Source organism: Metopolophium dirhodum, chromosome 8 (genome assembly GCF_019925205.1).
Source record: "Metopolophium dirhodum isolate CAU chromosome 8, ASM1992520v1, whole genome shotgun sequence".
NCBI lineage: Eukaryota > Metazoa > Arthropoda > Insecta > Hemiptera > Aphididae > Metopolophium > Metopolophium dirhodum.
Genome location: NC_083567.1, coordinates 11049953 through 11076100, shown reverse-complemented (window position 1 = coordinate 11076100; position 26148 = coordinate 11049953). Strand labels below are relative to the sequence as shown.

The following is a 26148-nucleotide window of genomic DNA, read 5'->3' as shown; positions in this document are numbered from 1 at the left end:
GTGGTCACGCGCCGGCCACTTCGGACGGATTCATCCGAACCACTCGTGTGGCGACGGCCGCTAAATGTTTGCAGCTGTATGGACATAACGAAAAACAAAAACAAATAAATACACTCCACGCGCCGTCGGTGGCGAGCGGACAAACTTTTTTATTTATTAATTAAAAAACTCGAGTTTATGTGTCGTTAACACGCGTTATGATTATATTAAAATATAATAATGTTTGATTATACTCGACGTTAACCGCAGGCTCAAATTTATTATATCAGTGCTTACTTAAACATAAAAATAATAAAAATAATATTTATAATAATAATAATAATAATAATAATAATAATATAATATTCCGGTTAGGGGTCATACGCACACGCAGCGGATTCACGCGCAACTGCCATATTATTATGACCGCCGTGAAATAAAAGTCCAATATCAAAGATAAACAACGCATATTATAAAAATATTTTCTCGGCGCAATGGAAAAAGTAAATAAACAAATAAAACATGACAATATAATATTATGATAACGTAATACTAAATAGGTATGTGCACAGGTAAATAAAGTAAATAGGTAAAGGTAACTAGGTATGTCTCTCAGAGATAGGGTTCCGTCCAGTACTTGACGGCGGCCGGGTACGCGGACTTGCAGTCGAACGACGCCGACTTGGCCCGGTTCCTGCTCTTCACGTCCTTGGGCTTCTTCACGTTCCTGTGCGACCCGTACGCGTTCCTGTTCGACTGCACCGTGATGATGGACTTCTGGCTGAGCCCGGTCACTTCCAGGAACGACTCGTAGTTGACCCGACCGGCGGCGCAGCAGCCCCCGTCGTCCCCGGCCGACCGCAGCAGGACCGCGGCCGCCGAGACAGCCGCGGCCACGGACGACGGCGACGACGACGACAACGAAGAACCGTGCCGGGACGGGTACTCGAGCCCATCCGCCTCCGACCGGCCGCAACCGTACTCCTTGTCCAGGTCGCTGTCCTCGAACCGGAACTCCTCGAAGTTGTTCCGGGGGTCCAGGTCGCTGAGCGACACCGCCGCGCAGCCGCCGCCGCACACGTCCGGTTCCGAGTCTGTCCTCACGTCCAGCTCGGCCGCCGTCCTCAGGTCGGCGTCCGCGATGTAGCTGCCGTCGATTCCGCCACCGCCGCCGCCACCGCCGCGGTCGTCCACCGGAGTCGGAGACCTACCGTCGGCGCCGCGCGACTCCGACCCCGTCGCCGAACCGGAAGTCGTGGCCGCCGTGGTGCATATGCTCTCGAACTTCCGGACCATCTGCGACACGCTGGGCGACGTTTCCGTGGACGCCGTGCTCGAAGTGTCGTTCTCCGATTCGGTCGAGTCACCGCACTCCTGCAGCAATAGCGTCTCCACCGTCTTGACGATGTCCGTCTGACCGTCGTCATCGGGCTCGGGTATGTGAGTCGTCTTGCCGAAGTGCACGGACTTCGGTGACGGGTACTTGTCCGCCTTCTTCAGAGCGGACGTGATCACCTTTCCGTTTTGCTTCACCGAAGTTATCACCTGCAAATCAATATTTAATACGTCAAAATGGCACGACTCTCTTTCCTATACAGGTGTTGTATGTGTTATAATATCATTAGGAATACATTTTTTCGGAGGAAGAATTTAACTCGCTAGGTATAATATTTTTCTATTTTAATTCTACCAATTTCCGAATAACCAAAATTAATTGCTTAACGATAAAGTATGCGACTACTGAATATAATAATAATTGTTATAATTTTAATGTTAACAGTGATATAATAGTATATACGGTACAACGACGAAACTGATTTAACGATTACCTACTGCATTATCATGTCGCAATAGTACAATAATTATTTTTGTTTCGTGATCGCGTTTAATGTCTGTTATATTTTATCAGCAATGCGGATGATAGGATTAATTTTGTCAAGTAAGTAATAATGATTAAGATACTACAGCAGTTGATATTATACCGATTCGTCTTTTATTTATGAATTAGGTTGGTCAAGTTTGTGAACGTGGTCAAAACGAATAAACGGTAAGCATTTACAAATACATTTCTCATTATTATATTGTACATTATATTATTAAGTTCCTACATAATTTAAAATATTTGATATTGATTATTATTGTTTCTATTATTATTTATCGCCTTATATTCATTAGCACACGTAAACGTACAGCATTCGATTAAAATAAATGTTGGTGTAGTCAAAATGTTATTTTATATATTTATGTTTACAAAACGAATTACTTTCATTACGCGTCTTACCGCCTATAACGACCAATTTCACTGGTCCCTTAAAAGTCGTAATAAAATATAATTTTCACAGTTTTAACCTATGAATACAAATAAACTTATACTGCTATTACATATTTTTTTTAAGAGTTTTTTTTTTAGTTATTGCCGATCTATTTTTTTCAATTTTACCGGAATGTATTCTCGAGTGTAATTTAAGCTGATTCACTAAGGTAGTAGAATTCTACCCAATTTTACTATAAACATCGGTAAAAATTCACTGGCGAATATTTTACCGATAATAATTTACCAGGGCGGGTAAAATTGCACGGTGGTATATATACAATCCCAGTTACAGGTTACGACGGGTCCCGTCATGATATATCCGGCACAAATCATATTATATAAACATTAATATCGGTACCTGAGCGCCGATTGAAAATATGTACCAGGCAACTTTAGATTTGTGACGTGAAGAGCCAACAAATCTCGTAAGAATAGTTACTATGCAATGTAGGCATATTTCAGTATAGCTGTTAGGAAAATTTTCCAACAGTCGGTGTTACGGTGCTGTAAGGAAAAACAATTTCCCAGACGCGCCTGTTACAGGTCGGCCCGCAGTAATATCATTTATAGAACTGCGCCAGTCCAATAATTAGAAGACAATGTATGCAGAAGACAAAATATTTTATTTCCTATGTATACTATCAACAGGTATCAAAATATTAAGCGCCTAAGCTGTATGCACGAACAAACGGATTTTGATAAAAATATATAATATGAATATTAGCAAAAGGCAAATATAGTTATTGTTCAGATGTAAGTATACAAATGTATTGCACATTATTGTATTAAGGTTTGGTATTTAAGGCATTTTTAAGGACGCCGTATAAGAACTACTCACTGTTAGTCATATGTTAATGTGTCAAAACATTTAATTTAAATATTATTATAATTTATCATAATATTATTATGCGCCTAGGAAACATTTTTTATTCTAATCGTAACGTACCATTATAAAATATACTGAACAACGGTATGGGCGGAAATCAATACTTCCGAGTTCAATAACTATTTTTATTGATAAGAAATAAATATAGAGCCTAACGAAATAAGCTTTACTAAAGAATATTACCATTATTAATAAAATAAAATGTTATTCCCCAACAATATCGATTTAATTTTAAATTAAGTTTACCTCTTTAGAGACTTCGTTGTATGTAAACTCGTTTTTCGAGAAAATAGAGTTAGACACAACAAATAAGTTGTTATTGGGTGTCGGGTTTGGAAACGACGATATGTCATTGAGAGACAAGTCCGTAACAGTTTTACTGTATACGTTCTTGTTAAAGTTTATATTGTTGTTTGAATTTTTCTTAGTACGCGTGTCAACCGGTAAGACATTTTTCCTCGGTCCCTCTAATTTCGGCGGTAGCACTATGAGTTTTTCCGAATTGGAAGGAGAATCTCCATCGTTATTTTTCACTTGCTCGTTTAAGTGTGATTGTGACGAGATAGATGTGATCAAGTCGGGCTTTGAAATCGAAATTTCCGTTTCCTCGCGCGTCTCATTCTTATGACAAAGGTTGGCTAAATTCTGTCTCAATTTTGCAATTTCTATTTGTTGTTGCCTTATCACCGAATCTCTCTCCCCTAGTTGCCGTCTGATTTGCTGTTGTTCTTTTCTTAATTTCGACTCGAACACGTACAGTGACCTCAACACTTTGCCTAGATCGTTGAAATTTGAACGTTGGAATTCTTTTAGTTGATTATTTTTTCTGTCAACTTTCATTGACAGTTCAGCCACTAGCTGATGTCTTTTGATAATTTGACTGTTCAATGCATTTTTCGTTCTAGAGAGTTCATTTTTTAATCTGATTATTTCATCATCAATCTGAAACAAAAATAATATTAAATAATTAAATATGATTATTCCCTTGTACGCAATATCATATATAACTTAAATTAGATATTCTTATAATTTCATTAATAGACTTTTAAATATTTTTGAACGAAAAAAATTCACTAGCTAAATTGACAGTAAAAAGATAATTTTATTTGTGAATATAGTTTGTATACTATATAAATACATAATTATACATAATGTAAAACATTATTATCTTGTTCTCAAGTCATCACAATTATGTTTAATTTTCCTTTTTATGTTTTGATCGTTAGTGTGTTATTTAGCATTAATGTATCGGAATTTCATTCATTCGTAGATAACTAGGTCACGTTTAATTATTAGCGTTTTGTAAATTCCAAAAACTATGCGTATTATACTAAAGCTGTTGTTAAGGAACATCTGTAGAATTATTGTTTTTTAATACATTGTCATTGTAACGATGGATAAATGAATTAATAAAACATCTCGGATGGAATTATGAAAATAATTTACACATAGTTAATCTCTTTCGGAATTCTCGCGTACCTAGTGCAGTCCTATGCAGTCCTCATACATACCGTACATATTTCTAAACAATGCGTATACGAATAAAAACGTAAAAATGTGGTAACGAAAATAAAAATATACTAAATAATAGGAAGTTATACAATAGGTTTTCGCAGTGTTAAGAAATAATAATAATTATGGAAATATCCATATTAACGTTACATATTATTATTATTATGATTATCATAAAACGGTTTATGATATGGTGCGCGCACAGCCACTTTCATTAAAACGTAGGTAACAAAATTAATTTCCTCGCAAGTATTTGTGTGTGTGTGTGTGTGTGTGTGTGTGTGTGTGTGTGTGTGTGTGTGTGTGCGCGTGTGTGTGCCCTACCTATACAAACTACGATTTCTCATACTGCGATATATAAACAGATGAACAAATAATTACTTCACTAGAAAAAACTTAAGTAGACAACGATCGCATTCCGCACGCACGAATACAATAATATGTTTTAGGACCACTATACCAACGTTCTTATTAAAACAACAATCGCTACATCAAACAATAATCTGACATAGGTTTTCCACTGACGTTACGCCCCGCGTTTTCTACAATGACGACCGGTTTTCACGATTTGTTAGGAAATTGTTGTAGAGTAATATAATAAAATGTCTACATCGATATAATAATAATAGGTATAATATACTATTCGGACTGCGACAAAATATTTGGGGGAAACCACTAGGTTTAGGTGCCTATTTGCTATGCAAATTATTATCGATATTTTATTTAAATACAATAATTTACACAGTCGTGTTTTGTAAGTATAATCTAAATGATAAACATTTCAGTGAATTTTCAATTGCGCCCCCCAGTGTTTATCTCCCAATGCTCTATATGATAATGCAATTTCGGCTTCTCTCAATAAAAAATACACGAGCGTTCACGAGTTGTTTTCTTTCTTGGTTTTAAAATTAATCCCTCGAGATACATACCACCACCACATCGACCAGACCAATTTCGCCTTACACAAGTAACGTTTTCGCGGACGATTGGTTGCGCGAACCCCTCTCCCCCAACATTGATACAAAGCCGTTTTTCAAATAATCTAAATTTATCGAGCAAATAAAATGTACGTATACAATAGGTAGGTAACATTATGCTACAGTAATACCTTCGTATTAAACACACACATTGTACACGCGCACCGCAATCGTATGCGATGTATATTTTATTAAGCTACAATAATATCTCGTGGACGCACCACACGTATTTCCACAATGAACGCGTATTATGTTGGAATGAGTATTAAATTAGAGTATGGTAATATTAGAATACGACGCATTAGGTAGGTCCTACTTGTAGTTTTTATGTACACGATTCAGTCTCAAATGACAAAATATATCATTGTCATCCGTTGTACTTTAAATACAATTGATGCCTATTATATAGGCAATTCATGCCTATGGCGGACCGAATGAAATTTCCAGATTTGTGATAAACCGAATCTAAAAGAAAGTCGGAAAGGAAGTCACTCTGGTGTATAGTATAGATTTTGAGCAGTGCACCTCATCGTCACTGCAGAGTGGGTCGCCGATATAATAAAATTTGTTTATAATATTACTTTTATAGTATTTTATTTTTATATTAGCAATGCGGTAAGTTCGACACATTTGTTTTTTCGACAAAAACATCGCTTATATTATACTATTTATTTTTATAATAATATTAGCCACCCTGTCCGGGGTTGCCCGTTTCAAATAGGGCGCCCGTGAAATTCGTTGAGGTGATAAGGTGATCTTGTATTTAATTTGTAAGACTTAGGGATGAACATTTTTATGATATTTTGCTACACAGTAATTTGCAAATTGTCGTGTATTTTGATGAATCTCATAAAATTTTTAAAATTAAACGATTTTAAAAATATTGTGCTTTTTATATACATATTTTGCAATTCCTTTATTCCCGTAACTTACAAAACATAATAGAAATTTTGTACTATATTTTCAAAATTTTTGACTCGTAACAATTTTTTTTTTTATAAATATCTATTGACCCGCCTACATGTACGAACAATAACAAATTTTCTGCCAGAAATCACCTTCGGTATTGAATCATTTTTCTGGCATAAATTGTGTCTTCAGACACGGACAAAAAACCACCCAATAGTTAAACCAATATACATTCATCGCTATACGCTTAGAATCTTAACGAACTCCGTTTCAAACTTTTTAATCTCGCGACGTCCTCCCAACGAACCGGCGTCCGTGTTTCTTTCGTAGCATATTTTGCGAGGTTTTTTCGATGCCGGACTTTCGAAAACGGCGGTTCGTGCTCGGCACGACGTTACAATTATTATTATTTATTATACCTACGGCTATAGCGCACAATACACTATAATATTATAGTCCGTATCAAATGCCATATTTTTTATTTATATAATTATTAACTGTTGTCGTCGTTACGTTATATATATTTCTGCGAACAGTGGCGCAATAAAATCTGCTGATCAATTGCGTTTTCAACGAATCTCAGGCCATAACGCCCAACTGGATAAACTGCCACAGCAACGTCCGTTACCGAGAATTTATCTGCTCGGGATAAACGATGACGATTTTGTGCAGCGGTTCGCTTCGAAACGGCATTTCGTACTGCGCTCCACCCATCCGACCACGGCCGCCTCCACCACCTCCACCGACGACTATTGCGTTTTTCAGCGTTAAACGAATTCCAGAGTCGGGACGTGTCGGCCGTAGAATTTACCGGTGCACAACAACGACTGCACTATTATACGGCAGCACGACTGTGTCCGATACTGTGGAAAAAAAAAAACACAACGACGCCGGTGCGATGTCCGATAAACACGCGAATAACCCGATCCGGCCGTTGCCGGAGGACCGCCCATTTCAACCCTTTCGGTCGAAAAATCGTCCGTGTCCCTGAGTAGGTATATATTATTATAGGTGTATACAACGCATAAATATCGATTTATTGCGCATGATTTTCGCCCATTAATTTATCATGCCTAACGTGCTGCAGTTTGGACAAAGGCGTATTTAGGGGGGGGGGGGACGATTGTGAATCCAAAACGTGGAAACATAAGTTCAAAAAGGGGAAGAGTATACATTTTAAGGTATCACTTTTAACGGAGAGAAAAAGTAAATTTTCTTATTAGAGGGGGCTTTAAAGTATTTTGTGACAATGAGTAAAACGAAACTGAGAAAAAAGGGTCACCAAAATGTGTGTACCTAGGGCCCAATGTCATAAATACGCCTCTGAGTTTGGTGCACAGAGTATACTTACCTAATACCATGATGTTTTAATAAGCTCGCGCATAATACAATATCAAGGCGGGTAGGCTAACCTATTACCTATTACTGCTAAATTATGTGGCCACTGTGGCAAACTGTACTCGAAATGATTTGTTTTAAATCGCCTACCTAGTTGTACGAGCTGTATTGGTCGATTACTAAAAGTTTCGAGTCATTCTTCTGAATTTGTGGTAGGGGTGGAGCAACAAAATAATAATAATATTATATGTAACGATAATTAATATGAATATCAATCGGAGACCGCAGCGAAACAAATGTAGAGGGTTTTGTGGACCGGCGTCGGAATTCAATATAATATTACATAGTCTTGAAGGCGGTTAGGTCGGGCGAGTCGAAAACCCAATAATCGTCGGCAAAAAACTGAAGGAAGGTAAAAGAAAAAAATCCAAAACTATTTTAGTCGTTCAGCGAATCGGCGGACATAATGAGATATTTTTACGTTCACGTATATACGGCGGCGCCGGGATGTTCGCTCGACGATTACAGGGCAGATAGAAATCCATTTCCTGCGCACGTGTATACGACCAGTGTATAAATTCGCAGTGAGGTACATGGTGTATACCTATACTGTGCAGAATTCGATCGCCTGAAAATAAATATTGTCCGCGTTGTACAAAAACCACCGACGACGCCATTGTTCTTGCCGTCATATTTTCGCAACCGATTGTTGTTGTATAATATTATAGATTCGGCGGAAACGTTTCGTCGCAGGTACCATATTATACTATACAATATCCTTTTGTCCCGCAAACAATCATTACGCGAGCGTTTTCAATATGTTGTGGCAAAGATGTCCGTTTTAAAATAATATAATATAATATGCGAACTACCTACCCGCGCTGTTTTATTCGAAAACGTAAATTCAAACCATTCCGTTCATCCGATCAAATTTTATAGTTTTCGGTCACTGCGGTGTAATAGATTCTCCGGCTACGTTACACTCTGTTTTTTAGTATCGGATACTAGGTAGGTGGTTTATGCAGAACGAGACGGTATAAATATCGTGGTCACGTGCACAATGGGTAAGGGGCGTGGGGTTTGAACCCCAACTTTTTCGTTTTATAATGAGTTTAATCGTATTGTAAGTGCGCTCCTCAGAAACTACTCGTTTGAATTTAGATTTAGAGAGGTCAACATATTCAAAAAATCTTCTGCTTGATAATTATTTACAAACATAGGTTAAATTGTATTTAAAAAATTAATAGTTGTATCGCCATAGCCCATAGGACACTATACCTGAGTGGTTTCAAAATCTACATAATTGAATATATTATGGTCATAAAATATCCTTAAAAATTGAAAAAATCAGAAATTGAATAAATAAATTATTAAAGTAATATAGGTTATTTAATAATCACTCTTTATAATATTAAGGATTATCGTCTATATTGATTTAAATATGTATATTGTAATACCTTATTTATTTTTTTTTATCAATATTTTATTTAAAAGAACAAACTTAAATTGCACCATAATAGTATTATAGAAGTAGTTTTAATGATGGTCATTTAGAATATTACCAATAGATAACTCCAAGTGGCCATCACAATCCACCAAAAATATTTTTTTAGTTTGGATAAATTGAAGTTTAATAAAAAAAGAATTTTTATATTTTTTCAGTTTATAAAATTTAAAAAACATTACAATTTACCTATATATTAACCAATATTCTTTGGGTATGTTAGATTATTTAAACATATTGTGTATTAGACAAATCATACATTGATTAAATATAAATATTATTAATATACTATACTTAAGTTTCTTTCGTAAATCATTATAGTAATGCGACATAATTTTCACAATACATTGAAGTCTCGTAATATAATTTTTATACTTTTTCTGATAGAAATAAACATTCGTCTTGCGCGCCAATACCACAGTGTTTAAAATAGATATCGACGAAAGAATTGTCACTTAAACACAGTGGGTTCATATTACCGTAACTATCCATTTTAGAAATAGAAAAATGCCCGGTGCAATTTTTACTTCCTAGAATACTTTTTTTACTACCGCTGTTCATCGTGAACACAATTTTATTTAAACAAGTATGTCCATTTACACTTGGGATCTATAAAAAAAAATGTCCCCATACAAAATTCCCGAGAACGCCACTGCTTTGAAATAAAAAAGAAATACGAATATAATATTTGCAACGTAGTTCTACCTAAACAAGCACAATGTGTTTACCACAATATGATTTATCCGGTACAATTTTAATCAACAATGATGATACTGTATTCGGTATGTAAACTGCATGTTTATTCTGTACCCATAAATCGCCGGTGGTTTTTTTAAGCAAAATAATTTTACATTTTAGCCACATTCATAATTACACTGATCTTGGGAAAATCCCGATAAGTCTATAACTATTAGAAACGATGATCAATAAAGTTAAGATAATGAAAATAAAGGAAAAAAATCTTCTTAGTACTACTATTAACTATTGTACTGCAACATTCCTGGGGGAAAAAAAAACATTTATTTTGTATTCCGACTGAAGTTCATAAAAAACAGTTTGTTGTAATGATTCGTTAAATTTACAACACTAAAATTGGTATTTTACAGTATAGGTATAGGTACTATTTTATACCTATCAAACATTTTCGTTTTGCACGCATTATAGTTAATGTGGTTTATAATAAATGCTAATTATAACGTTAAAAACGCATTAACATTTTTCGATTTCGACATTGACGATAGGAACATTTCAGTAAATTATGGGAAAATTATTTTCTAATGACTCTTCAATAATTGTTTGCCATCTGCCAAAACTATATCGATTCAATCGGAACTATGTAACAACATAATATTATATAGGTACAAGTTTTGCTCCCTCGCTCGCGCATGCGATTTTATATTTCTCGACTCATACCCTACAACAACGATGCGTATTATTACCGATTTAACTGGAAACGGAAACGGGCAAGACTGAAATCGAAATGTTATTGAAATTTAAAAAAAGAAATGACTTATAGGTTCTCACGTGTACTTAAAAACGAACGAGTATCGGAACGAGATTCCGAAATTACACACTTATGGGTATTGCCGTTTTCGGTTTACGCGTAGTTTTTACCGAACCCGCGCGCGATGACGATGCATTACATTATTATTATTATTATATTACTATTTTATATACGTCTGCAGCGTTCATTGTTAAATCGAATTATATCGAATTTCATTCAACGATTCGGTTCAGCGATTTTCCTTCTTCTTACGACGGCGGTGACGTCTTATTCTTCCTACATCAAAAATATAACGAGCTCGTTTCAATAATAATATACCACGCGGAGAATAAAATACACAACATTAGGTAGGTATGGGTATATAGCTAATAATTTCCCACGCGAGAAAATATTTACGCACTCTATCATTATAATAATATACGACAGATACGCGCGATACCTAAGAGTAGGTAGGTAAACAGGTAAGTATACAAATATATTATTATGCCGAGTAACTGCAATTTTAACACCCGACGCATGTTACAATAATATGTTATGTTATATTATATATATATATATACGTGGAGATACTTACACGTAAGTACTTATGCATATTATTATAAAAATATATTACAATATTGTATTATATTATATACACTGCATTTCTGCAAGGCGATTGTTATAAACGTCAAAAATCTTAGTTTCTCGAAAAGTATTAACGTTTTTGGAAAACAATTTGTACATAATTTGATCTGATTACAGAACGACATTTTTGAGAAAAAAAAATTATATTTTCAACTGTTTTTACTATCGCCGTCGTTTTTTAATGACAGCGTACATTTTTTTTATTACATAATATTCCGACGCAGATTATTTTACCGAGAATTTCAACGTATAAAAAAGAAACACACTTGAAAAACTATAACAATAAAAAATAGTAAAAATAATTTAAATGTCGTTTTGTAATCAATACAAAATAACATATATTGTAAATGAAAATATTTTTAAAAACATTAATACTTTTCGAGAAAATTTGTGTTTTTCTCCTCAAGAATTACTCTGTAGGTGGGCGCACGCCCACCTTTAAAGTTTACGCGGACGAAACAACTTCCAAAAACCATTATGAAATCTCACGTTTTTTTTTTTTGTTCTTCCGGTATTCCGTGGTCGTCCGTAGGTATATCATCACGGCAACAATACGGACTTACAAAAACGAAATAAACTGATTTGACAATGATATTATCACACTTTGGCGAGTCGCGCCCTCGAGGAAGGCATAGGTACACAACACACCCGCAACACACCGCCAACCCGTCACCTCGATTCGTCGTCTTCGTCGAAAACCCAAAACAGACCTCGCAGTAGGTATAATATTTTTATATACCCGGTCGAAAACGATTTTACAAACCACACGACGTCCATAATACAGTTATCGGCTGGTAACCACTAATCAGCGACCGGCTATATACCGTTCGCGTTATAATGGTATACTGTTGTCCCAATGCTGTTGTTGATGTTGTTGTTGTTGTTGTTGTTGTTGTTATTGTTGTTGTTGTCGTTACTATAATATTATTATCAACGACGGTGTATAATCATTATCATTATTATGCGAGTTTATTGTACGCTGCAGGACGTGTCGATGACGACGATGGGTATCTCTGCCTGGAACGCGGAAAACATCGTTTTAACGAGTTGCGAAAACGATACTGTTCGGTGAGGGAGGTGCTCATCGTATTTCACGTTCCCGTCCGTCGGATCAGCCATTTTCGAGGGCCGAGCAATGTTATGACGGCTCCATTATAATAATAGTATAACGTTTTAATAATACGCGTCAGGTATATAATATTATTATCTAGATTTTTTTCCTCCGACAATTAATTTTAGATTTTTATACTGCTTAAGAATGTAGTGTCCTGTGACGATCCGTGGTGCCTTTTTCCAAAAGACAATCGACTTTTTTAATTCGTGAAAGTTAAGAGGATGCTTTTTTTTGAAAATGTCGACATCTCCAAAACAAAATTCAAATGAGCGTTAGTTGTTTCTGAGATATTAAAATGTATAATATATACTAAGCACGGATAATTATTATAATAAAGTCCTTGAAGATGGTTTCATACAAATATAAATTACATTATTTAATATTGAATATATTGTTAAATATGTAATAATATGAAATCATCATATCCCTCATATTAAACCTATATTTTATCGCGGATATATTTAAATAATATTATTATCTTTAGTACCTACACAAAGTTAAACAACTCAAAACCAACTCGTTTGAATACTTTGATTTAGATACATCAACAAAATTTTCAAAAATTCGTTGAATGGTACAAAAAATGTAAATAATTGAAAATTATATATTATGGTCCTTGAATGTGGTCGAAAATTCCAAAAATCAGAATATTTGAGTAAATACTTTATTGAAGGAAACAATGGGGTTGACCGTGTCCCGTGAATCATCCTGTATAACATGATGTACTTACCCAACACGCAACTAAATACCTGCGCCTTGTCGTTATTACTACGACGAATGGGACATATACTTACTGTGAGCGCACGTCCCGAGTTAGTGGTCGCGGTGCACACAAGTGGTTGTGAATCTGATATAATATATTATATTATATATATATTATTATGCTGTGCATCGGCTCTATGCACAATGTTATTACTGTTATCATTATTATAATATTATGTACACGCATATGTGAGCTGTGCGATCGCAGACAATAACGCATAATAATATTATTACTATTATTATCTACTGCCGCGTACCTTTAATATTGTACAGTCTGTAGGTATGTTGTAGGTCGTACTACATTATAACCCGTGCAGCGACTGTTTCCAATGAAAGCCGATAAGTCCGGTTACCTCATGATATTATTTATACGCTCACTCGTCGAGTGGCCGATCAATTAGAAAATAACTTTGAGAAACGCGTTTATTGTTTTCCCGTATCTATATAGAGGTGTATTGTACAACGATATCAATATAGTGTAGCACAACTCAGCGGCGGGGGGGGGGGGGGGGTGTACGAAAATATTACAGTAATGTATCCACTGCACTGCACGGTCACAATGTGAGCTTGACTCGTTTGTTCAAACGAATATCACTAAAAAAGTGCCCCGAATTTCGTTAATAAATAAATCGAAATCCGGTATAGTTATTCGTAGAATGCGTATGTACGATATAAACGAATTTATAACAAATGTAATTTACGAGTTTTGTATACATGTAATTGGATTTGACAATATTTGCGTCAGTGTATACATGTAGAACATATCCTATTAGAATATTAATTGAAACGAAAAAATAAATTTATAGTTGTTTATTGAACAAACTGTAAATAGTTTGTTTTCGTTTTCAAATAAAACGACATGACATAAATTTAAAACTATGATTTTTTCGTCGTAGAAGTATTTGTTATAAAGTATTATATATGTATACATATATTTTGTTTTAAAACATAGCTAAACAGTTTTAAAGAGTTTTGACATGATAAAAAAAGATATTGGTTCAAATAAAATGAAGGTCGAATTAACACTTGTTAGATCACAGCTTATATTAGATAAAAAAAAATAAAAAAATATCTAAGTCATCTATGGTTCTCAATTCATTAGACACTATACAATGATATGTTATTTATCGGTAAATTATACATGGCAATTATACATACAGGTGAAAATATTTGAAACAAACAATTTGTTATAAAATAATATTATGTACAAGGTGATTCACCAAGCATGCTCATCGCCATATTTTTCTTTAATAACACATTTATTTAAGTACCGATTTTCGGAATTTTTGAGTACCTATAATAACTAATTAGGTACTATAATTTTAAATTCTTAGATTTTTTACAACACCAAAGAATATGGGTTCTGTGGTACATACTTCTTTTTGTTAAATGAGAAACACCATTTTTTACTCAAAATTGTTAAGCACGTGACTTTTTTTGAAAATGTTGATGTATCTAAATCGATATTCAAACAAATAGTTTCCGTGTTATCAAATTTCAATAAATTTCAATAATATTAATTTACAATAGTTTTGCAAAAAATATATTTAATTAGTAATCAAGTATTTTAGTCTAGTATTTACTATCCTCGGACGGTTTTACAAATTATTATACAATGTTAATATTAAGTGAGTATATTGATTAATTTACAAATAATTATAATTTATAACCATCGTCAAATCCATATAATATATTTTAATCCTATTAATTATTATCGCAGAAAATTATTCCAAGTAGGTACAATAAAGTTTAATAACTCAAAAACTGCTCGTTCAAAATTAATGTACAGTAAAACTTTTTAAAAAGTTTGTATCGATACAGGATGCATGATACTAAAAAGGTATAAAAACATAAACATTTAAAAATATGGTCCAAGAATTTTTAAAAATCTAATATTCTAAATTTAAATAAAATATGCATGGTAAGTGAATCTATGATAAAAGTTGATTCACCAAGTATACTCACCTCCTTTTTTTTCAATAATGCAGTTGTTTAAAATCAGATTTTTTGAATTTTTAAATATATTTAAAGACCATAATATTTTAAAAGTCTTGAGATTTTTTGTACTACTTAAAGACCAATGCCCTGTGGAGATACAAACTTCTGTTTTTCAAAAAAAAAAAAACCCCCTTTCAACTTTAAATTATTCAGTGGATAATTATTTTAAAAATTCAACGTATCAGAATCAAAATTCTTACTAGTAGTTTTTGAGTTATTCAACTTTGTGCCATGGTAATGGGTTAATATAATGATTTGAAAATTTTAGTCATTAATCTATCAACATTAATAATTTGTAAAAATGGTATAGTATAATAAAAAAATATAATAAATACTAGTTTTAATATTACGTCTATTTAAATTATTGTAAAACTATTTTTAAGGACTTTTATCCTTAATACAAACATTTTAATAACTAAGAAACTAATCATTCACATTTTGAATTAAGTACATACATCGACATTTTCAAAAAAATATCAACTGGATAATTCACAGTTGAGAAGGGGGTTCTCATTTGAGAAACAGAAGTGTGTATCTCCACAAGGCACAGTAGTACAAAAAATCTCAAGTTTTAAAAAAATTGGCTGAGCAATTTAAACATTTTAAAAATCTAAATTTATGAAATTCTGAAATTATTAATTTAGGCAAAAATTGGGGTGTGCATGCTTGGTGAATCACTCTGTATATGTATTTAAAAAATAATAACCATGAAGTTCCATCAATGGATATGGCCACTTCACACAGGCCCCCTTATGGAGTCTTAATTTAATATAATTTTTTAATTTTATCTAATATTTTATATAAATCCACAACATCGTTTGTGTTTATTGTGAAAATGTTCCTTGACAGATTCTACAACCACTAGATAAAAAAAATTAAATAATAATAATAATAATGAGTTTGTGAGTATGACATTTTACTACTATACAAAATGTATTTATTTAATAATATTTATGTGATAAATATTTTTCATCACATATTTGTTATATTATACCATTCTATGCAATAAAAATGTCTCACTGTCTCAAGAGATTTTGCTGAACCATGTAATAAAATAATGTAGATTTTATTGTTGGCTAAGACATAAAGGCATTAGTTAAATTCCTTGGATCAACAATGCAATTTTATTAAAAAACAAATTACTTTTATTATATTACATTAAGCATCTATATGGAAGAATATTGTGTTCAGTTAGGTTAGATTATATTGTTTATATTTTATTTAAACGTTCTACACATTATTATATTATTCTAAATGTAAATTACAATAGTTTATTTTTTATTTAAAATTCAAAGTATAATACTATAATAATATGCATAATATAAGTAAAAACGACTCGCTGTTAGAATTAATACAACACTGTAACATATACTGTAGTATTATATTATATTCATATTTTTCGACATTAAATCATTTTAAAGCGTTAAATATTATTTTACATTTGAAAGAGAACGTTCAACGTTCTTGCATATTTTTTTTATCATATATTCCGCAAATATTTGTTTAAGTTGAATATTCATAACACTCAGCGTTATGTTAATTACTATTTTTTTTTTTTTGCAAAACATTAATTGTCCTTAGGTACGTATATTTTGTCATAAATACAATACAATAATTTACGTTCATTATGATATAGTCAAAAAATCCATAATGAACCGCGATTTGTATATTAATTATTTTGTCTACCTACTTATTTCGAGGAAAAGTAAAAATTATTAATATACTATACCTACCATTATTTTATAAGTATAATTGTTCGTATGTTATTTTTAATTTATAGTTTGAACGAGACAAACAGAAACTTAACAGCTGCAAAGAAACTAACGATTGCATAAAAAAAAAGAAAAACAATAACAATGTGTGCTCATTTGACAAAATTGCAAATATAGTTTTATGAGGAGCCTCATATATGCAACACCTGGGAATCAGTATGCATATAATATTGTATATTATAATGTGTACAACCGTCGGATCCCCTTGACGATGTATTCAAGACGAACGACGTAGGTATATGATTATTGTTCAAAGTCCCTACTAAAGTACTAAACGTCTTAATGGCGCCCCGAAATTCTAATTCCGTACACCAGTGTAGTATAGCTAGGTATATAATATTGTGTGAGTCGTAAATCGCTTGTTTTGGATGGTAACACAATTAAGTCTATCGACAACTATATTGATTTGAGTTTAGATGTTTCTATATAGGTACCTAGTCGGTGGTCACATATCGCGGTTACACAGGAAAATTATCGAAATTCTAAATAGCAGTGGTCGGGAGTCTGCCGAATTTGCATTTTAATGTGCCAGCTGGCTGAATGGAACAACAAGCTGTCGTACGAATATAATTTCATAGTTATTTAGTGTACGATTGTCGTAAAATAATATTAGCTTTCGGTTAACGTACATGATAGATACAGTATGCCTGCGTAGGTGCTCTGCAGGTTCCCGTAACATAATTAGTTTACCTAATTGCGTTTTCGATATAGATTAATATTGTTCATGATTAGTGCCCACGTCTCCGGTATACTCGAATTAATTTTAGTCGCACCGAAACCCCGCTGTATAATTATGCATTCGCTATTCGCTTTGTAGGTTGTACAGGACGTACGTCACGAAAGTATCGCACGAGTCGAACGTTAAACGAGACTGTATACATAAAATATCGGTCATCGCGACACGTTTCCATAACCGATTTCCAAAGCAACTAACTGGCAATGCTGTCTCAGTGTGGCTGTACGCATAAAATAATAATCCGGCGTCGTTAAATTTTAATTTTAATTTTAATGTTTCAAATACAATTAGACGATAATAATAACAAGATTCGTCGTTAAAATTATATCTATTTGTTTAAAAAAACAATGCCAGCTAGGAAAACGATTAAATGGATTTTTCTAGAGCCAACAACGATAAGACGAAAATCCTCACTTTTTATTTCAAGGTTAGGTACCAAATATTGTAATATTATTATATAACGCGTAACACTAATATTATATTATATTGTGTTTTATCTGTATTAATTCAAACGGTATTTTTAAAAACGATTCATATTTCCTGAAAAATGAATGGAAAACATTATCTATAGCATTGTAAGAGTAACAAATTCAATTTGATTTAAACTTTATACCTATAGCCAGTTGCGAAATATTCTAAAATATCATAAAAATAGTTTTGATTTATTATTCTTCAAACAGTCAAAAATTGTCTTATTCGAATAAATTATGATAAAAATATGTTAAAACAGTTTTATTAAAATGTATTTTATATTTGCATATATATATTATATTAAATTATATTATTAAAACGATATTTTGTTGGATGATAATAATAGGAAAATTATTTATTTCATCATAAAAATAACAAAAAAATATCATCATTGTAGTTATAGTAAAATATATCTAATCTAATAGTATTAAGTACCTACCTACTATAATATGCTAAGTATTATATCGAATTTATGTATTTTAATGATGAATACGAGTGGTCAATATAAAATAATAGGTACAGTACAATGTTCATAAACATGATCGATTTACACTGGAAAATGAATAGTATGCTATTTCAAATTAATCTTATTAGGGTCAACAATCAAACTAAAATTGACAAATTTCCTAGAAAGCTCAATAACAGAACTTTTATCGGGAACTGTAAGCTAGTATACTGGTAATGCAATAATAATAAAAAATAATATTTAAATTAATATTGTATACATAATATTATGAGATATAAAACTAGAAATCCTTTTCATAGGTATTCCTGGTGATACATCAATATTATAAAATTGTCAAATAGGCGAGATAAAATAACTATAAAACATAATAATATTAATAACATAATCATTTTGATTTAACTATAACGTAGAATTCCTTACAAATTGAGGCGAATATTATTAGAACAGCTAACCCAGAAATATAAAATTATTACGTTTTATTATTTTTCAGAGCCAGACTGGGCCTTATGAAAAATATTCCACTACATGGCACGGAATTTAATATTTTTGACGTTGAAAAATTAATAATTTATTTCAGAACCAAAGTATATAGCCAAACCCTATGATACTGGATAAAAATAAAACCATTTTGGCTACTATGCGTATTACTTATGAAATAACTTAGTTTTGGAATATCCATAGTGGCCTAAGCCACAATAAAAATAACAAAAATTAAAAAAAAAAATACAATCTGCCAAAATAAGACATCATATTTAAATTACAATAATATAATGGTTGCGTACTATTATTTTATAACAATAATTGTTATTATTTAAAATAGAAAAATCTTAAAAATGATTACCTTTCTCTTAAAATAATTTATTTATTATGTTAAAAGCTGTTCCGTTGCCTCAATTGTTGACAGAATTGCAGAATTTTAAAATACTGAACATATTTTGGGTTTCTAATTTCTATAATTTAATTATTATTTACCTAATCTTTTAGTTATAAGAAATTATATAAAGTGTTGACTTATGAAAAATAAAATCTAAAATCTAGTTTTATAGGTACCTACTTCACTTATGCATACTTAAATCGTTAAATGAGTTATAACAGTCACAACTACTGACAATAATATTGCTGCAGTTTGTTTATCGTATAATATTTTATGAATAATTCCGATTCATCGTGGTCTCTCTAAACAATGAAACCAGGTTCAAATATAATACACACTTGTAAGTGTAGTACCTACCCATTCATTTGAGATTGAGTAATTAACTAGACAGGCGGTATAATGGTTTATTTATCATTTATCATTTGTTAGATAACATACTACAACAATAATTTCAAAACGATGAGCAATACTTAAGTACCTACTTACTTACTATAAATTTGCATATATAAAAATGATCGATGCAACGACTTACTCATCACTTATATTTATAATATATTAGGTAGGTATGTATTATATGTACAGGTATACGCTTAAATTTTAATTATCCTTGTATGTTTATTTTTCTCAAAAACAGTTGCAGTCGAGTTGGAATTCATCATCTTTTGCGAAGTTAAATTAGTAAAGTTCAGCAAAACAAATACATTCTAAATTTAAATAAAACCAATAATTTGATGCAATTAACAATCTATTTATACTTTTAATATATTTGCGTCATATAATTGATCATGTTTAAAATTAAATTCGTTTGATTCGAAAAATATTTAAGCTGTTTTTGAAAATCAAAATGTGAAATTTCTTACATAATAGCACGAAGAAAAATAATTATTAAGTCCACGAGGGAAAACGATTAAGATCTATAAAATTAAAACATTAAAAATAAATAATAATTGTACGAGGTAATTGGCGTACGCAACGAAATGCGTAACCACATGCCTAACTATAATAATATTACCTATACGCGTATGATGCAAAAATCAGTTTAATAAAATTATACAATCGGATACAGTTTTAATTGGCGTTTACAATATCATAATGTATACATAGCACCTAAAGTCTAAACGGTATATAGTACAGAGCTAAATAATTAAATAGGTAGAATATATAGTTAACCGTATTTGGGAGAATTACCTACATTAAAGATGTCTGGTACGACTCTGGTATATAATAATATATAGTTTAATTGGTAGGCACAGACGCTACATGCTTGGCATAAACTTAACCGGGGCCATAATGTATAATATTATTATGTATGGCTTAAACTCAGGTAGATGGAAGTTTAAAGGCTTACCGAGTATAATTGGCTTACAATTCCAGCGCACCGATATTATCAACAGCCATAGGCCATAGCTAGGTATATAATAGTATTATTATAAGGAACCTCGTAGTTTTGTGGGTAATGAATTTAACCGGAATAAATTCGTGATACTTGCAATATGTACTGAGGACAATATTTATTATTATTGTCTAAAATCGAATTATTTACACGTTACCGTGTAGCAACGGGGGCGCATGCGCATTTTGATACGCACGTAAACTCTGCAGTATAATACATTAAGAAGATGTCAGTGCACTGTTTGTTTTCTCTCTCTCTGGCGCGCGTGCAACATAGACAAAACGCATTTACAAAGAATCATTTATTTTTATGTTTTCTAGTAATCTTAGAGTAAAATCATCCATAGCAAAAATGAGAGAATAATATTTTCGATGGTATTACATATTGATTTGTCTTTATTATATTGTCTCAAAACAATTCAAACCTCATTAAAATTTACAGCATTTTTTTTTTCATTCTGAAAGTCGAATACAAAGTCAAATAATAATAAAATAGTAAAACCGATGTCATACCTTTAAAAATATTATCCTCTATAATTTTTGTAATAGTTGATTTTACTCTAAGATTACTTAAAAATCACAAAAAACGATTTAAGGTGAAAGCGTTTTATCTATGATGCGTTTGGGTCTGAGAGAGAAAACAAATATTGCGCTGACATCCTCTTAATAATAGCATAATACTCGAATAATATAAAGTATAAACCGATATAAACATAAGTATATGACAGAAAAATGTAGATACTAAGGACAATCATTATTATTATTTAAAATCGAATAATTATATTTTACACGGTTTTACTGCAACAACAGCGCATGCGCATATTGCTACGCACGTATAAGCTTCTCTGCAGTATAATAATGCATTAATACGCGTATAATATAATAATAATAATAATATAATAAAAAGGATTAACCATAGCTTAATAATATTATAATGGCTTATAATATAATTACGGTATAGTCGTATAGGTAATATAGGTATAACAAGCCTCGTTTTATTGGTACGTTTAAACTCGTCGTGGAATACCTACCTTTATATGACACTGCTGAATATCCTATCAGATGTGTTCTATAAGCTTTACAATATAATACGACCGTAACAACGTTAGGTTAGGTTAGGTATTGTTCATTAATACTACTACAGAGATTTAAAATACTTTACAATTAACTTACTATTTGTAATAATATATAGGTAATACAATGGTCCCGGTCAACAATAAAAAAATCCTAACCTAACTCGGCTTGCATCCGGTTCAAATTCACCGTTTATAAATGTATACCTATGTAAAACTGCATATATAAAAAAATACCTATACAAATAAATCGTATTTGAATCAAAAGTAGGTACTTATATTATATTATTATTAAAAAAAAATTAGTTCAGACGAAGCCAATACAGTAATGTAAGACCAAAATAATGTTCGAATGTATATTTTATTCATTCCTTCGGTGTGAATAAAATATCTAATAAAGATTTCAATCAATTTTTATTGCATTTTTTCTATACAATGTGTAGTTTTACGAAGCATAACATTCTCGAGCATAATATTATTTTATAGGGTATGGTAATCTAACTCGATTTTTCGAGCCGTAAAATACGTTTAAAATGTACGAGCCTCCGCGTTAGATTAAAACGACATATAGATTCTTATAATTAAATGTCAATACAAAATATTCGACGTGTCACTTGACTGGTTATAGGTACAACTATTATAATATAATAATATTGCATTGAAACGGAACGTTTAACAAATTCGTTAGTGACATTTTAGCAGCTGAGCACGCGGGCAAAACTATTAAAATGCTTTTTACTATTAAAACAGTATGACGTGTTTAATATAAAACGCTAATAACTATTATTCTCGTCGTTGCAGCGTGAGATTAAGAGTAGATACCTACACAATGAAATATATTATTATTATTATTATTAAAGTTCCGACGCGGAATAAGGAGAGTAGAAATTGCATTGGGCGCACATGACCCTAATAAATTCGATCGGTGCTCACTTTCTTCTAAACACCTGCCGCAGTCATTGCTCTCCGCTGATCGTGCCGGAGTTTAAAACCCCGCGTTATCACCGTTATCAACCACCGTCGGTTGGGCTGTTATCTATGTCCGGTGTTCGAATATTTTCATTATCTGTTTGAATCATTATATTATTATTATGAAAATCGAACAATCAAAATATTTTATTATTATACACCCGAGAGAAACTACACACAATTTCGGGTCCGCTGGTGTAGGTAGGTAGGTACAATAACTACAACAGACGTGTGCGGGTGGACGGTCGGGCCGGGCAAAAGAGAATCGCGTAAAACCTGTACCGCCGTTTCCTCCGGCGGCGGCGGCCTGGAATGTATGTATAATATATAATACGTGATATGAAACCGAACAACATGCCAGGGAATAACCGTCGTCGCTTCCCAAACTCGACGACGAAACCGGAATCGACCGGAACGATAATATAATAATATACTATTCGAATCGACCGACGTCGTCGTCGTCGTAACGTTCGATCGCGTTATCACACACGTCGGTAAAATATTAATAATATTGTATTACCATATTTTGTCGTCTTGTCTGTCGGTGCGAGACAAAATAGCAGCGCGCGTTCATAAACTGTTACGATTAATTGTTCAAAATAATTATACGAACTTCAATATATTATTTTAATCTTCGGTCTTCCGGAAACGTGATGATAACATCAATATTGTTTTCAAAACAAGACGAGTGCGGTGCACGCGAATTCGACTAAAAATACAAGGGCTAGGAAATGTGTGTTTTTACGTTTTAGTACATCCCCCCTATGTTATAATATAGGTGGGCACTGGGCAGGACTACCACTGCTGGGCGGCCGGTTATCACTAAAATAATACAGTATCGTCGTCGACTATACAACAGGTGGCACAGGTGCGCGCGTTATCAGTCGTGATCGTCTGCGGAATGCGACTGCGGCGTCGTCGTCGTGTCCGGACGCTCTTTAGGTATCGCTCATAATATTATTACTGTCTTACCTGACTTATGTCGGAGGCCGTGTCCATGTTTCGTCCGGACGTTTGATGGCAACACCATGAGTCATGACAGCGTCTGCTGGGCGCTCTCGTGTGCGTTTCTCGTGTGTATTTCGACGTGCGGCGACGCGATGTACCTACCTATATAATATTATTGTCATGTGTTATTATGAATTGTCGTTGACCAAACGGACCGAAATCGGTCGACAAATCGGGCGAATAAAAACGGACGGCCAACCGCGGGTGATATCGTCGGGGGTATCAGTGTACGATTATTATTTGAATCGTATGAATAATAAAATATTGAAGCCGGTCGCGCGCAGTGCCTGCGTTAATATCATACGCGCGCGCGCGAACTCGTATCGCGAGAATAAAGAAACGACGGACGGCCGCGTCGTGTCGTGTTTTGGGACGCACTCGGCCGGTCGGTGGCGACTATAGCAGCGACTGCCGATGCACACACACTCACACACTCTCGGCCATAACCAGTCCCTCTCGGCTGTTTACACACACGCACACGCACACACACACACACACACACACACACACACACACACACACACACACACACACACATACACTTTGCTGGTCGGTAGGTATACACGCGGGCGGTACCACGGTAGTGATATTCAGGCCATACCCACTCCACGCAGTAAACATTCAAATAATATATATAATATTATCATATACAAATGTGTGTGTGTGTGTGTACACGAGTAAATATAATAATAATAATAAAATATTGTATATTCCGCTTAACCCAAATATTATTATATATTATAATATAACATTATTATAATACGCGTGTTCTAAAATTTCGAGTGCGTTCGCCGATGGTATAATAATAATAATATAAGAGGAGGTGTCTCTTCTCTCGGACTCCGTGTATGTTGTGCGTGCCGTAATAATATAGGTATTGTATTATTATTGTGCAGATAGGTGATACATATTAAAATATTAATACAATATTATTAATTTATATGATATCAAAACCACCTATTTTTACCGTATGTATGACATTATTATGTATCGTAAGATATGGGTAACGGCCTCGATTGGTTTTTCTGTTTTAGTTCTCGAGCACTTGGCCGCAGTATCGATGACGTTATATTTTGACGTTTTTTCGGTGGTAGGTACACATTATATTAATAATTATATACAAACTTCATTAATTGTATCATATTGATATATTATGTCGTGTCGTACTCCCTGTGACGTTTTAATAATATTATGGACTAGTGATACAAAAACGGGAAATAAAAATCGTTCGACGGGCAAGTATGGTAGGGTGATAAAATAATCATACCCATGTTTTTACCACAAAATATAAATAATATGATTAAATTTAAGTACTGCGTGAGTGAACGTCGTCCTCATACTTTCCACAGGATACAGACAGACGTCCTTACTAAGCTAACCTACCTAATCTACCTAACCTTACCTACCCCCTTTTTTTGATAAACGTGTATGATGAGTATAAATAATACTTTAAAAGTTAATAGACCACATAATACCATAGGGGCCCCGTATCAAGTACCTTTATAGTCAACTATGTTTATTGTGTAAACTATCGGTTTGAACCATGAACACACTTACCTAGTTCTTTTTGTAAACAAAAAAACACCTGCCAAATGCTTTCCAACTATGGTATATTGTATAAGTATCAAAAAAATATTTGTATATATTTATATTTTGTTTTCAAGAAAATAAAATATTTTAGTATTTCGCCACTTACAAATGGTAACTTTTTTAAGACCATAGTACATGAATCATCTATTTTTAAATCACTTAAACTAAATTAATAATTCTTGTCTTATAGATTCTGAGTGGAGTAGATTTTGTTTTACAATTAGGTGTGTTTTTTTCATTGTTTGTCTGCAATAACAATGTTTATATAGGAGCAGTAAAAAAGATTTTATTTTCAATATTTTGAGGGTAGTTCTTGGTAGAAACCAGCATATTAAATATATAACCAATTCTTTAGAGAAGGGGGTCAGAAATAAGA

The 26148-nt window shown here is 33.0% G+C and overlaps 1 protein-coding gene across 2 annotated transcripts; it reads right to left on the bottom strand.

The window, feature by feature from the left end:
- Positions 1–105: 105 nt before the first annotated feature.
- LOC132950919 (uncharacterized) lies at positions 106–24607 on the bottom strand. 2 transcript variants are annotated; one of them, XM_061022542.1, is made up of 3 exons: positions 24147–24607; positions 3426–4121; positions 106–1524 (listed from the first exon to the last, which is right to left on the bottom strand). In XM_061022542.1, the coding sequence occupies exons 1-3, from the start codon at positions 24171–24173 to the stop codon at positions 592–594; spliced, it is 1656 nt and encodes a 551-aa protein (XP_060878525.1). In that variant the 5' UTR covers positions 24174–24607; the 3' UTR covers positions 106–591. The 2 variants fall into 2 exon arrangements, with proteins under 2 accessions (XP_060878525.1, XP_060878524.1); XM_061022541.1 differs by lacking the exon at positions 24147–24607 and adding an exon at positions 23695–23822.
- Between the last annotated feature and the right edge of the window lie 1541 nt (positions 24608–26148).